The following is a 15309-nucleotide window of genomic DNA, read 5'->3' on the forward strand; positions in this document are numbered from 1 at the left end:
TGTGGAACTTTAGGAGGTGTAATCTTGTTGGAGAAAGTCTGGCATTGGGGGTGAGCTTTGAGGGTTGATAGCCTGGACCCACCTCCTTGTTTTCTCTGCTTCTTATAAGTGGTTGAAAATGTGATCAGCCAGCTCCTGCCTCTGTCTCAATGCTATCACTGCCTATCACCATGCCTTTCTCACCATGATGAACTCTATCCTTCTGGAACAAGAAGCTAAGTAAACCCTTTCTTTTTTAAGTTGTCTTTGGTCATGGTATTTTATTGCAGTCACAGAAAAGTAACTAAAACAGTCTCTCCTCACTCTGGAGATGTGCAAGGATGAGGAGGGTGTGGAGAAAAGCACTTGTTCCAGTGTGATCGTCAGCCCCTAATTACCCTATGCTTTCTAAAACCCTGCTCTTTTCTGTGGTTGTTCAGACAGCTGAGCACAGCCTTTGATTGCCAGCCTGGGGAGACATAGGGAGCCTGCTCTGGAGAGAGAATGCTTATAGATTACGTGTCTGTGCTGTTCTCCTAAACCATCTTCATAGACTGAGAGAGCAGTGCAGGTAAGGATTAAGCTGAGAAAATAAGTCAGGCATCAACCTAAACTCAATTCCTAAATCAGGGCAATAGGATTGGTCTCCCTTTCATAGCTCATTGCCAAATTCACATTACCCCATTTGTATTCTGTGTGATTTCAATGGATATAAACTTGTTATCAAATTAAAATATTACAGGGTTCTGGGAGGATTTCTACTTTTCCATTTTCCATATTACCCTGCTGTTCTGAGAGGGTGTATATTTCTTAATCTTACCATATCTTAATCAGAATCTTACTGAATCAGAAACTGGAAAGACTGTTTCCAAAGACAGACGTGAATCAAACTGATTTTAAATGAACAGCAGTTTACTAAAAGGAAAAGAGAAGAAGAATCTGGGTCCCAGGAGCACAGTGTAAACTTTCAAAAACTCTATAGAGTCAGTGGGACTGAGCAGGAGTGTGAAGACCCTCTGGTTCATCCTACGTCAGCCATCTCAACCCTGTTATAGATGTGTTACGCAGGAGTTACCAATTATGAGAAAATGAACTCTTCCTAATCCATCTGGACTGCTAATTATAGGTGTACAGTATTTATGATACTTTCCCTCAGGGTAGAAATAAGAGTATAATTTCTTCAAGTAAATGACACAAACCAACTTAAATGCAAGTGTTTGGGACGTATTCAGTTTTAATAAGGTGTTTGCTGGTAATAAATACATCTCCCAAGAAAGGGCTGACATACAGTTGTCCCTCCTTGAAGCCACCCTGATGGCATTGACCTTGGATATATTGATCAGATGGGAGTTAAATGACCATCATAGTATGTCTCAACAGACAAGCACACTCCTTATAGGGAAACCAAGACAGACTAGGAGAAAAGGTTCTTACCTACAATCAACTGATGATGATAGAAAAAGAATCAGAAATGTATCCACAATCTGTGACACTTTTGACCTTATAAAAAGATAGATAAAAATTCTAATGCCTTGTGTTTGTAGAGATGGGAATTATTTTAAAATATAGGATGTTACATACACGCAGATGTACACTATTAAAATGATCAGAATGTCTGTTCCATGGACTACAGTGAGGATCTCATGCATCCATACTCACCCTAAACACATCAAATTATATTAATGCATCATAAATGCAGCTATTTATATATCAGTTATACTTCTATAATTTTTCTAAACAGATCAGAATAGCAAAATAACTTTCCCCCATCCGCCTGGACTCCACACTTCCCACCCCCACACATACCTGCTAGGTATAGGAAATTAAAACACATTAAAAGCTCCAAGTGTACATCATTGGTTCTCAGTTCTCATATACTAGGATTGTCTGAGGAATGACTCCTAAACGGGAGCTGCCAGAGTTGAGAACCATTGCTTCTTCTATTGCTCCTCACAAAACTATAGCACTGGAAGCAGAAGACCCACCTGACCACCTCCTCCTTGTGAGAGTTATGTCCACAAGTAAAGGATTCTTCATGGGTGGAACTTACTGCCACCTTATTCAAATGGGAAGTACTTTTCTAGGGTAGGAAAACGCCCTAAGAGAAAGGCTGGAGATGTAATCCTTAAGATTGTGCTGGAAGGACCCTGTAGATGATTATGTTGCATCAAACATGAAAAAGCTTGTTATTGGAAGACCAAATTGGAGGTTAATGGTAGACATACCTACCACTGTGTCAGAACTAACATCCTGTGACTAATAGATAAAAACCCTTTCAAATTTATTAACTTAGCGGACTATTAGCTTTCTCTAACCGAAAAGCTAAGAATGTCATCAGATAGGCATCTTAGGCTTATGGAAAAGCTTCCCCTGACCTCCTGTAACCTCCTCTCTGGTGTGCTCACCAATGTATTGTAACATTGTAAAGGGTTTATGACTTTCTTTATTCTATAAAACGTCATGAAACTGCTTCCGTGTTGGAACATAGGGTAAGCTTAAATCAGTGTTCTTGGGCCATGTTCAGTCAAAATGGCTCCAGAATAAATTCTTTCGTATTCCCTTTAAGCTGAGAGCTGTGGTTTTTACGTTGAGTTAATGTTCAGAGGGTGTGTGGAAATGGGAACAAATTGGGATTCTTCCTGATGAGGGGAAGTCAAGATTGTGCCCAACTTGGGCATCGTCTTCCAGGGAGGGGAAGACTTATAGTTGGTAGAGTTGTACTAAGAGGTCTAGACATTGAATGAAAATACTCAATACTGCAGAGAAACAAAGCCAAAAAGAAACAACAACAATAATAATAATAAAAAAAAACCCAACCCTCCTGTTCTGACAAACTCAGAAATGAAGAGAATGGTCTGTGGAGGCTTAATGCTGTATTCAGGGAAAGGATTTCCTTTTCTTTTTCAATAAGTTGGAGTGTCATGATGTTGCCAAAACTGAACTGGAAATCCTGGACTTAAATCATTCTTCTGCCCTGGGCTCCTAACTGGTTGGCACCACAGACATGCTACTCTCCTTTGCTGAGAATTAGATATTAAATCAGATAGTACTTAGAGGATAAAATTATAAGTTTAATTATTAGCCATATGTTGTCATTTAGCGCTGCCCCCGGTGATAGTTTACAGATGTCGAGATCTGCATCCTTTGCACCCTGCACTCATGCTGTTGTTGCTTTGCCACATTCAGAGTTAATTTCCTACATGTCATTTTAACTAATTGCTATTTGACATCCGCCTGGGGTTGGCTTACTGTAACAAGTTCAAGGGTTGGTTTTAAACAGCAAAAATTTATATTTCTTTTATTCCTGAGCCTAGAAATCCATGATGGTACCAGCTGACTCAGTGTGGCTTGTAGACAGCCATCTTCCCTGTAGGGAGCACAGAGAAAAAGCAAGCTGTCTCCTGCCTGGCCATGTAAAGGCACTAGTTTCATTCTCGAGAGCTTCACTTTAGCGACCTGATAACTTGCCAAGGGCTGCCTTCAAATGCCCTCCCGTTTGGGATTAGCATTTCTGAATATGGATTTTGTGGAAGATGCAGGAGAAGCAGACAAGTCCCTCTAGTCCATCACAGTAACCAAAAGGAAAAGGAATGTTTTTTCTTGAGATGTCCACTGATATAGTACTGGATAGTTTAGAACTCACTCAGTAGACCAGGCTATCTAAGAAATCACAGGATCTCCCAGCTTCTGCCTCCTGAGTGTTGGTGTTAAAGGCTTGGACCACCACACCAAGCCCCAAAGGAAATATTTTGCTATTTTCAAACTAGAAATATTTGTATTTTATTGACATTGAGCATTCCTTAGCCTGATAGGCCGGCCTATTCTATTCTTGAGATTTGTAGAATAAATGTGTCTAAAGGACAGACCTTCTTCACTTCTGGACAATGGTAACAATAACAAATGCTTATTCTTATCTTTAAAACCTTGGCAGAAGGACCATGTCATTTTTTGAATTATTAAACTATTGCTGGCACACACTGTAAAATCATGGCTCACAAGCACCCAGACTTATTCTTCCTTTCACATTTTGCACCCCAAGGACTACATTATTTATCATTTATCCAGAGAGAGAGAGAAACTTAGACACTGTCATGTTATCTTTGGAACATACTGAATTACAGATTAACACCTGCTCAGGATGATGTGTCCTGTTCTTGGACCTTATCTACATTTGGATCCCAGAATGCAGTGAGAAGCCCTTGGCTAACAGAAAGCAGTTTCAGTTGCCCACTCTTGCCAAACAGAAGCTCCAGGCCCATATAATTAGAAGTGCTGACCAGTGAGTTCAGGTAAGAATGGTGTCATTTTCTGCTGCCCGTCTGAGAATTTGTGTATCCGGTCCACGGTAGAACGAGACGGAAAATCCCTTTATCACCATCTGCTCTGTACCCAGTTTAGTAGTAATGACTTCCTTTGGAACATAAGTAAGTGCTTTTTCCAGGCCTGGGGTATTTGGAGTGTGTTAGATGATGGGCTTATTCAGTATCCTGCACCACCCAGAGATATTTTCTACTTTTAACTAAGCTCAAGGTTGTAGTTAACATTTTGTTTATAATGGCCGCTATTTGAAATAGCAGCAGGGTGTGCCTACTTCTCCAGTACACCATCAACCTTATTGGAAGAAAGCAGTAGAAGGAAAGGCTGATAGATTTAATAAGAGAAATCATATAGCTAGCCAGTGCCTGACCACAACTAAGCTGCTTCTCTGAACTTGACTCTGTAACCTTTGCTTTCAGCTTGTGAGGGCATATGGAGGCAGTCCCACCTTTCCCGTGGTCAGAGGTTAGCATAGCATAGAACAAGTCTTTGTTAGTACTCCTGTGTCGCAGAGCTTCTGTGGAGCGTGGATCTGGTAGACTCAATGCCTTTTCTGTTCCTGAAGACTCCTCAGGAAGAACCCATTATGATTTTTGTTTCTAAGAATGCTTCTGCCTGTGGTGAGTCTGGATGGAACTTAGCGATGAGAAACACTACCCCTTTTTACCCAGCTCTGTGCCTCTCTCCTGCAGATGCCGTTCCTATGAAGACTGCTGTGGCTCCAGGTGCTGTGTGCGGGCCCTCTCCATACAGAGGCTGTGGTACTTTTGGTAGGTTACAATTCGTTCTTGTTCTGAGTGCCCTTTCCTGGTACTGCCTGCAGTCCTCAAGTGCCCACTGTCAAGTCCAGTCACAACCTCAGTTCCAATGGCATCGTCTCAAGAGGTCATGGTCTTTGGGAAAGTCTGGGCTGAGTGCAGGAACATTTGGCTTGCCCTCCTCCAGGGCTGTTAGAGTAGGAGTTTAACAGAACCTTTTCCCATCTCCATCGGCGCTGTCAGGGTATGAAGAGCTTGGAGGGGTACGGCCTCCCCACTGAGCAGCTCCCTAGCCAGGATCTGAAATGGCCTCGGGTTGATTGTCTTGAGGAGTCAGAATCATCAGACTGAGACTTGTGACCAAGTTTCTGTTGCCTGAAAATCTCCCCTCATCTGTACCTCCTGCCTCTTAGCTTTCAAGACAGGCATCCTGCATCTTTACTCCTCCCCAAGCTTCTCACAGAGGTCTGGGGAACATACAGAATCCATCGATTGCACGTTGAGAGAAGTGTGGAAGGCACACTGTCATTTAGAGAGTAGCCATGTGCAAGTCTTAGTTCTCAGAGAGGCCCCCAAAAGTCTCTGGAGATACACTGCTCTGTAGCCCAGAGGCCGTTCACATGTCGGGGGTGGCACAGTGCAGCAGAGGGGCTTTCTGGAAAAGGAACTGAGCGTTTCTTGTAATCATTTACTTGGCTTGCTTGTGGTCGTGTGTGAGACCGAAACAGGAGCAGAACACCTTGTACGTTAGTGGGAGACCAAAACAGGAACAATGTACCTTGAAGGTTAGGTGTTCTGTTGGCAGCTAAGACAGTTAAGAATAGGTTCCAGTTTCTTCTATGTTAAGTCCTTGCAAAGTCAAGTTTCTGTCTACAGTTGAGTAAGTTCCTGTTTGTCCTGTGTTAAGGCCTTGTGAGTTAAGGTTTCTGTTTGTAATCAAGAACAAGCTGCTGTTTCACAGCCCCGATATAAACCGCCTGCAGCCCTACTCACACACTGTGCATCCTTAGCCTGTTCCTCCCCTTTCATTGTATTTTTCTAACTCTTGCCCCTGTGCTCACCTTCTCTCTCCTGTAAGAGATTTCAAAGGCCAGCAGGAGCGGCTCTGTCAAATCCCAACTTCGGGTGAGCTAGCCAGCTGGCCAGTCCTGGGTGCACCCCAAAACACAGCTTGCTTAATTGGATAAACGTGGATTTGATCTTTTCTCCTTTTCTACAAACAGATGGAGCAGTTTGTAAAATTTCATGTCGGATCAGACCCCATTCCTAGGGAACCACTGTGGCTAGTCCTACAGGAAGCTTTATGACTAATATTACTGTGAGTCCAAAGGGCGGAAAGGCCCTAGTCATCCCTATGTCCAGTGTCCCCTGATGAATTCCTCAAGCTTCTGCCATATAGAGAGAGAACTTCCAGTGGCGGCAGTGCTGAAGCAGCTGACTCTGTAGTTTCTAGAAGGTGACTCAGGCTGTCAGGGTGGACTTTTACAGTCCAGGTCTTCTCCTCAGACGTGGTACCCACCACTTAGTGTTTAAATGAGTGGCCATATTTCAGCCTGCCATGCTAAATGACCCTGTGGCAGAGGCTCCATCTTGTATTATCTATAACTTTCTTGGGGACTTCCTCAGATGATTGTGGCAGGGGGGGGGCATCCCTCAACCCCACATTTCTCCAGAGTACTCTTGGGTAGGAGCAGCAGGAAATATTAGAAGGATAAAGGGGAGAGAAACACATAGAAAACACAGAATAGCCTCCAGAAGGCCTGGATCCTAATCCATTGGGCCCCACTGTCTCTGTCCTGGGGGATTAAAGGAATGCCAAGGGGTGGAGCAAAAGACCTCCCCCCAGCACAGCCAAGTGCAGACCATCTCAGACACCGGTACTCAGGCCCATGGTCCTGATCATCCTCTCTATGTAGACCTGCTGGGTAAAGCCACTAGGAGACTTAAAAAATGGGCTCCAACAGATGATTACCTCCGAGCCCTGGGGATTAGTTTTTGCTAAGAAAATCAGAAGTCTAGGTAATGGTCATGGCCAATTGAACTAGGATGCAGGTCTCATTCCAGTCGGGTGGTAGGCTTGGGTACAAGGTTCCCCTGTTCACAGCATCCTCATGTGTCAGTATAGGAGACATTGTCAGCAGAGTAATTGCTCTTTGCCTCTCTGTTGCGTGAAATATTTAGGACGTGGGTACAGACTCGGAGATCCTCTAGTGGGTGAGAGAATCCATCCCCTGTCATGAGAAGGGATTCCTCATGACATGGGCTAGATAAGGAAGTGGTCTTCCTTGTTCTGGCCTACACACTGGGAGCAGCAGGATCTGGCAAATCTTGTGTTCCCGTGCATTCTCATCCTGTAATGATGCTAGCGTGAGATTTACTCTGATGGGGTCTGAGTCCATTCCAGGGAAAGGGTACGACTTGAGCCTGGGGCTGTCTTGTTATGTAAATGTATTGTAAATTTAACCTGTTTTACTCAAGCATTCAATTTTCCATAACTTTAAAACATACACCCGATTTTGAATATTATTTTATATTAAACTTTATTTTAAATTTGTTTTGAGTAACTTGCCTTAGGCTTGACATTGACAACATATACAGAAGACTATGTAACAGGAGATAGAAATTGGTTTCTCCCTCTAATCTTGTCTCTGTAAATGAGTTAGATTTGTGTTTACCATGACTACAAACAAATTTCAGGCACATTGAAGACATTTGATCAGTTATAAGGTGCTTGATGATTAACATTTATGTCTTAATTATCTTTGTTGTTAACAGTTTACAATAGACTAGCAACTCTCATAAAATTAAGATTTTATAATTTTATCTGTTAAGATTTTAAGCCTTAAAATTACAATTTTGAACCAAAGCTCTTTTAGTACCAAAATACATTTTAAACTGTAAATACAGTCCATGGGGAAACTGGAGAGCTCATTTTCTTGATCCTTTTATAATACGATTTTATAAAATCTAATCAATTTAATAAATATTTTCTATTAAGTAGCTCATTTTGTCATATATGCATAATTATATATGAATATAATTACAAGAGCGAACAGTAAGATCGGCTTTCCTAAGGAGACATCAGAGTAAAAGGTGTGTCATTAATTTTTACCATAGCCTTTTTATTTGTTCAGTCTCTCCAAATAGTTAAGCTTAACAAAATTATCAAAGATGTAAGTGATTAGACATACATCTTTAAGTTACTTTTTGTTAATAGGAGTAGACCATTATAAACTTAGCAATTTATAAATCTTAATCATCAAACATGCATCTTCCTTAAGTCCTATCATTTTTGACAAAATTTAATTTTATCATAAAAAATTTATTCTTATCCAAAATATTTTAATCTTTTTCCCCCAAACAGAGCCTCATATTTTATAAAACATTTTTATATCTACTTATTTTATGTCGCTAAGCAAGAGTTGAATTCAGGTTACATGCATGGCATCCTGTAGCAAATTGAGAGTGCCTGTGCAGACTGGTAACGACCAGCCTTCTAATGTTGTACGTTTTGAGTCATTTTTCTGATTGGAATTTTACAGGTTGGTGGTTTTTTTGTTTTGTTTTGTTTTTTACCTTCAATCCTCCCCTTCCATTCCCCAACAGTCTTACAGATCCTAAGAGGAAGAAAGTTTATATGTCAGCAAAAGCTTTAAAGGTACACATAACTTGGAATGGGGGAACATTTTTGTAAACAAGAACCAAAAAGGGCATCTGGAATTGTAGTTAGCCATCATAACCTTTATATATACACCTTTCTGATTAAAAAATTTTAAATACTACGTGAACTAATAATAATAAGTAAACTTATCATTTGTTGTGAGAACTTTTTCCTAAGGAGGGTATTAGGCAATATCTATTTTTATTGAGGTCTATGGGGGCCCACAGAGGTTTCCTAGTGAGATCTGAGCTTGCTTTACCCAACAGGGCTGCATCAGGGGATGATTTGACCACAGTCGTGGTTACCAGGTGTTTGGAAGGGTCTGCACTTGGCTGTGTGGTGTGCTTTGGTCTAGCAAGGGGGAGGTCTTTTGCCCCACCCTTTGGCATTGTTATAAAAAGCCCTTTTAAGGAGATAGAAGGGGCCAGTGGATATTGATCCAGGTCCTCCTGAAGCTATTCTGTGTTTCTGTCTGTCTCAGTCTTTTTATCTACACGTTTTCTCATCCCTCTCCTCAAGAGTGCCCTGGGTAAAAGTGGAAGCTGGCTTCCCACAGAGCTTGTTAAACAGTATATATAACAGCTTTTTCATTGCTGCATAGGTGGGCCCCCTTCCCATTCTTAGTTTTTAGCCTATATGCTCTATAGTTTCTCCAGAAAACTTTGAGGTCTCATGAAATTAAGTCCTAATTACTTTCAACTAGCTGGGAGGAGTGACTGGATATTCAGATGAGGGTCCAATGAACTTACCTATCTCCTCTTTTCTTAAAGGGGTACTAACATTTAACAAGACCATCTGTGGGTAAGTAGGCACAGCTAGAGTTACTATTGAGAGGTTTTAGACATAAAGTTTTTGTGGTTGTTTGAATGAGAATGGCCCCCGTAGGCTCATATATTTAAATACATAGTCCCCAGTTGGCGGAGTCCTTTGGAAAGGATTAGGAGGTGTGGCCTTGTTGAAGGAGGTGTGACCTTGATGGAGGAAATGTATCATTGGGGGTGGGCTTTGAGGTTTCAAAAGCCCAGGCCAGGCCCAATGTCTCTGTCTGCCTATGGATCAGGTTGTAAAGCTCTCAGCTACCTGCCATGCATATCTGCTTCCTGTGATGATCATGGAGTAACCCAAATCCTTAGCCAGTTTTTGTGTGATTGCAGACGGAGGCAAACTTAATAAGTATGTTTTTCTTATAAAGACACCAAGTTGCAGAGTAATGTGAGTATGGTAACTAGAGAGCATTTAGCAGAAAACTATGAAAATCAGACCAGGGAGCTCAGACATGGTGGCATCAGGTTGTTGGGTTTTTTTTTTCCTCTCTAGTTCTCTATGTCTTTAAAACTGGGAAGTGCAACTGAAAGCAGGAGTCTCCAGGCTCTGCAGGGCAGAAACAAAGGCAGACCACAGGTATAAGTTAAATGAGTCCAAAGAACAGGGAGAATCCTATCTCAGTTAAGAGAATCAGACTTAGAGACCCAGTAGAAATGGCAGGCATTAGGATCCAGTATAGAGCCTACCTCCAATCTCTCTCCTGAGCCACACAGCAAAGGGGTCTTCCCCGCACTGAAACTTGCCTTGTACCTTGCGGTCACTCTGAGGTAGGGTCCTGGGTTCACTGGCTGATGTGCTACCAGGATGCCTGGGGCCTTGGCTGGGGTAAAGAAATGGGAGGGGCCGCTTTGCTGCTGTGCACATTACAGCCCTTGATCCACTGCTCCTGCAGCCGCCACTCACCCTGTGCCGTCGGCCACTCTGTCGCAGCTGGGGCCTTGTCTTACGGGGTTCCGTCAGCAAGACTCTATGGCTAGCTCCCTGTGGCCCCGGGCAGCCCTTTGAGAGGAGCAAGATGGAAGTTGACTAAGTTCCAGGGAGATCGTTAAGTAGGAGCCGAGTGACGAGGATGAGAAGAGGTGAGGTCGGATTCTGAGGCGTTGAGAGCTGGGGAGGACAGAGGAAGAATCGTTTGGGAAGGAAGGACCAAGTGGCGGGGCGGGAAATATCCTTCCAACAGAAAGGCAGTTAAGGTAGGCTGTCGCCCAGGCACAAAGGACATTTTGGTTTCCTGGGGAGTAAGATGAGTGTGGTAGCTAATTTTCAAAGGTCTCTGCCTAGAAGGGGGCAAAGGCAATCCAAGACCACCACAAAGGAGTTTGTGACCCAGGACACCATCCTTAACTGTGAGAGTGGTTCCCTGTGCCAGCTTCATTTTCATTTGTGACTGACCCTGTTCCCCCGTGTCTACCCGAAACTCAACTGTGTGGCTTCCTACTGATTGAGTGACCAAGGGCTCTTGGGAGCCTAGGAAGCTAGAAACCCAGCCCCCTCATTGTTAGTCACTGTTCACGTCTCCTGGTAGTGGGGGATTAGTGCTTCCCTGGGTTTGGGACAGTTTGGATGTTCATTTGGTCCCTTTCCAGTGCTGACTTCCCATTCTCCCCAGGTTTTTGTTTCTCAGTATTTTGGTTATCGAAGAATTTGAGCCACCTCAGTAAGCTGGGAGGTATTTATTCCAGAAAAACCCTCTAGTTTCTAGGTTGTTTTTTTTTTTTTTTTTTTTTTTTGTCTGTTTGTTTTTAATGTGAGTATCATGAACAGACTGAGTGACAAAAGCCACATTTAATACCCTAGCATATAGTTGGTTGGTCATTCATCCAGACTAAAACCAAGCCAGATCTCTCATGAGGGTGGAATCAGAAAACCAAGCCTCTGCTATTGGCATCCCAACTTAGCACAGGAGGACAAGGGGAGGACCCTCATTACGAGTTTTCTTCCGAAACCTTAAGGCTTCTCAAAGGGGCATATCTTCCTCAACTCCTAGATCAACTCCCCAAAAGACCTGCCCATCTTCTCTGAAAAAGGGTCCTCAAAGGCCTGTCCTTCTCCCCTCTGAGAGGGCTCCTCCAAGAAGCCTGTAAGAGGCACAGACTTTCTAAGCAGAACCAAATCCAGTACACAGACTTGCCTAAGGGTGTCAGAAGGACTCATCCATTTTGTCCGGGAACACAGCAGTCATTCCAGACCTTTCTGGTTTCAGTGCCTCTGGAATGCTTGTCAGGGGATCCTCACATGCAACCTCCTTGGCCAGGAAGGCCCAGAGTGAGGCTGAGTCCTATGTTGGCGTGGGAGATCTTGCTGAGGCTTCAAATGAAGTAACCCATGTGAGAAAGTTATTGCTGATCATGCTTGATTAAGCCAGGGAGAGTATAGTGAGTCCTCTGGCCTGCTAAGGTAGACTCATGGTGTAGAGACCAAAGAGGGAGGGCTTTTTAGTCAGAAGGCTGCAGTCACCTCACACCTGGTGTGGGCTAAGGGGTTGACAGTGTCACCATTGATCTTGTAAAATACCACACAAGGCCTTTCATCCAGAGGGACCAAGCTGGTTTTATGTGTCAGGATCCTTTTTCAGCAAGGAAGGAGGACCCTTCTGGTGTTGTAAAGCACTTTATGAAGAGGGATGAGAAGACATTTGTTTATAGGCAAATGTGACTTCCAAGGGACAACTTGACCTTTCTTAAGCTATTTCACAATACCAATGCGTGGGTTGCTGAAATCTGTGGAGCATAAACTGAGGGTTGTTGACGAGCAGCCATCCAGTAAAGTGGATGATGACAAAAATATACTAGTTTCAGAAACAGAGAAAGAAAGGACTTAGCAGGGAGCATGAGAGACTCTAGAGTCCATTCCAGAGGGCTCAGCCCACATCAAGGGATGCCTTCCTTGCAGTGTGGGCACAGTTTCAAAGGGCTGAGAACACAGCTATGACGAAGAACCTTGGAAAAGCTGTGCTCTACTTTCAATAAAAGATCATTGGGGTGGGGGTGGGAAAGGTGGGGGTATCCCTGGTGCTGGAGGCTGAGCCTGCTAGAATGGACCCTAGACTTTCTTCTGTTTCAGGATGGGGAAGGAAAACATTTTCATGTAATTTTATAGTTTTACAGAATAAAGAAAGTCATAAGTACTGACAGTTTTAAAATGCATTGGTGGGTACTTCAGAAAGATTGTCACAGCAAGATAAAGGGAGCTTTTCTATAAGCCTAAGGTGCCTATCTGACAACATTGTTAACTTTTGGGTTGGTGGAAGCTAGGAGTCTGGTAAGTCAATAGGTTCCAAAAGGTTTTCCTCTATTAAAAAGGTTTTCCTCTATTAGTCTTAAGGTGTTAGTCCTGACACAGAGGTGGGAAAGGAATGGCTATCTGGGAACTAAAGCTAGCCCAAGATGAGTAATTAGCTTCTGGACCTGCAACATTCCAACCGTGTGCATACCACACAGGGGGCTTTTGCATGTATAGGGCCAGAAAGGGGGTGGTAGATGACATCTTCGGATCAGTTCTTCTGCAGCCTCAAAGTGGTAAATACCAGCTGGTACATAGATCTCCTTATCAGGAGCTAAGGGGTGTTATCAGTCAAGTTGACTTTCCTGTTGGGACTGGCTCAGTCCACCTGAGGCTTTTAGGTCATTAACCCTTCAGTAACAAGTAGATCATTGTATGGAAATGCTCTGCAGACAGCGCACAAAACTTTTTAAAAAATTACTTATATTTTATGTGCATTGGTGTTTTTTCCCGTATGTATGTCTGTGTGAGGGTGGAGTTACAGACAGTTGTGAACTGCCATGTGGGTGCTGGGAATTGAACCCAGGTCCTCTGGAAGAGCAGTCAGTGGCCTTAACCACTGAGCCATCTCCCCAGCCCTCCACACAACTCCTAATGCCAGGAATTTGGGGGAAAGCTGCAAAGCCTTTGAGTAGCTCTTTCAGTGAGGTTGTTAGCAGCATTGTCGGGTACGTGTTTTGTGGGGGAGATGTCTGGGGCTGAGTGAGAGAAAACGTCAGTGGGATCTTGTCAGGGCCCTCAGCTGACTTCTGTTGCTTCGCTGTGGTTTGGGGGAGACCACGTTTAAGAGGCCCTGCCAGCTGTGGAATCTTGAGCCGAGGTTTGAATGAAATTGTCCAGTTTTAGTTCATTTAGTTCTCGGGTTAGCCTTAGCATTGTAAAGCACGTGTTGCCAAATGGGAAAGATGGGCAGGGGTGGCTGCATGGATGAGGCTGCTGCTGCAGGTTCCATCCCCCTTCTGGAATGGCTGCAGGCAGCAGGGTCTTGGGTTATTGGTGCCTGTCACCAGAAGGCTGCAGGATGGACAACTGCCACGTTAGAAGAATTGAAAAGGCCAAGTGAATTAAAGAAACTGGATTACTTCTGGCTTTAGAACATGAAAACGGCTCCTCCTCACCCTTGGGAAGCTTCCCAACTGTGCTGTGCTGTGCTACAGAGGACTGCAGCAGGCAGGGCAGCCTGCCTGTGGAGAGAGTCCTTCGAAAACGACCTTTCTCGTTCATTGCCACGACTCTCACCCAGCTAACACCAAGTTCATTCTCCTGGCCTTTGTCAGCCCCTCTTATCAGGAGTAAGTCCTCGGGCTAATATTTCAATAAGGATCAGCTCAATTGCGTGTGACACCAAGGACACAGTTGGTCTCCTGCCAGGTGGCTGTGCTATCCTTGCTTCTGAAGTGCGAGGTACAGTGTCATTTTTCATCTCGGAGAAAAAAGTTCCACTTGGCAGTCTAACCAACATCTCGGCCTTTTCTCATGGTGGAGACATCAGGTGACTTATTTGGAAACCAGGAGAGCCAGGCCTGTTGGAATGGCCAGCAGTAAATCCCTGCACAACCTACCTCTCTAGGCTTTACATAACCGTACCCAGCTATGTACAGTAGGACTTCGCATTAAAGGGAAGATGATACGTTTGAAGCGACAGGTCCAGCTGGGCCTGGTGGCACTGCCCTGTGATCTCGGCTGCCTAGGAGGCTAAGACAGGGAAATTATGTGCTCAGAACCTACATGGACTACAGAGTGCATTCAAGCCAGCTTAATGAGACTCACCTGGAAGTAAAACATGTACAAAGGGTCTGGGAATATAAGACTGTACTGTAAAGAGTGGGAGAGGAAAAGGAGAGTGGGAGAGGGAAGAGAGAGGAGAGAAAGAGATGGGGGAGGGGGAGAAGGAGTGAAAGAGAGGGAGGGAGAAGGGAAGGAGGAGACAGAGAGAGACTGTCGCCCCTCTTGTGATGACAGCATCCTTCTGATGAGGTTCCTTCCTTTTCCAAACCTCTGAACCCACTTCCCGCATCCAGCCAGAGCCATCTCTTAAATCTCTTCCCCGAGCTTTCTCTGCTCCAGGCCTCTTCATGGCGTCGTTCTTCTCACCAGACTTCCTGTTCCTCCTTCTCCGTGTACCTGCTCATTCAGAGCCTAGCTCAAACATGGCCGAAGGAGAATATTTGTCCGTTCTTAGGTGCAAAGATATCTTTGTGTCAACCTCCCAGTGCACTGAATTATACACTTCAAGTATAGTGATGAGATATTTGACAGATAGTATTTCACACAGGTCTGTTCTTCCAGCCTTCATTTTTCTTTCATTATCACTTTCTTGTTATGAATAAATAGTCGTGTACATTTGCCATTCAGCTTCACTCTCTTCTATTAAAAATGAAGTCCGTCGAGGTGAGGGGAAGGGACTCACCCACTGTCTCTGGTAGGATTTCTACTGCTGAGATAAAACGCCGTGACTGAAGCAACTTGGAGAGGAAGGGAGGGATG

The 15309-nt window shown here is 43.9% G+C and overlaps 1 protein-coding gene across 2 annotated transcripts in view; it reads left to right on the forward strand.

Annotated features, from left to right (window-relative positions):
- The window catches only part of Vopp1 (VOPP1 WW domain binding protein), a 78809-nt gene that overhangs the window by 52324 nt on the left and 11176 nt on the right, over positions 1–15309 (forward strand). For both annotated transcript variants that reach the window (XM_037203779.1, XM_028895268.2), the window contains one exon: positions 4989–5066. In XM_037203779.1, the coding sequence (XP_037059674.1) occupies positions 4989–5066 (78 nt within the window). The remainder of the gene's footprint in view (positions 1–4988; positions 5067–15309) is intronic.

The sequence above is a fragment of the Peromyscus leucopus genome, chromosome 3, assembly GCF_004664715.2.
Source record: "Peromyscus leucopus breed LL Stock chromosome 3, UCI_PerLeu_2.1, whole genome shotgun sequence".
NCBI classification, from domain to species: Eukaryota; Metazoa; Chordata; class Mammalia; order Rodentia; family Cricetidae; genus Peromyscus; species Peromyscus leucopus.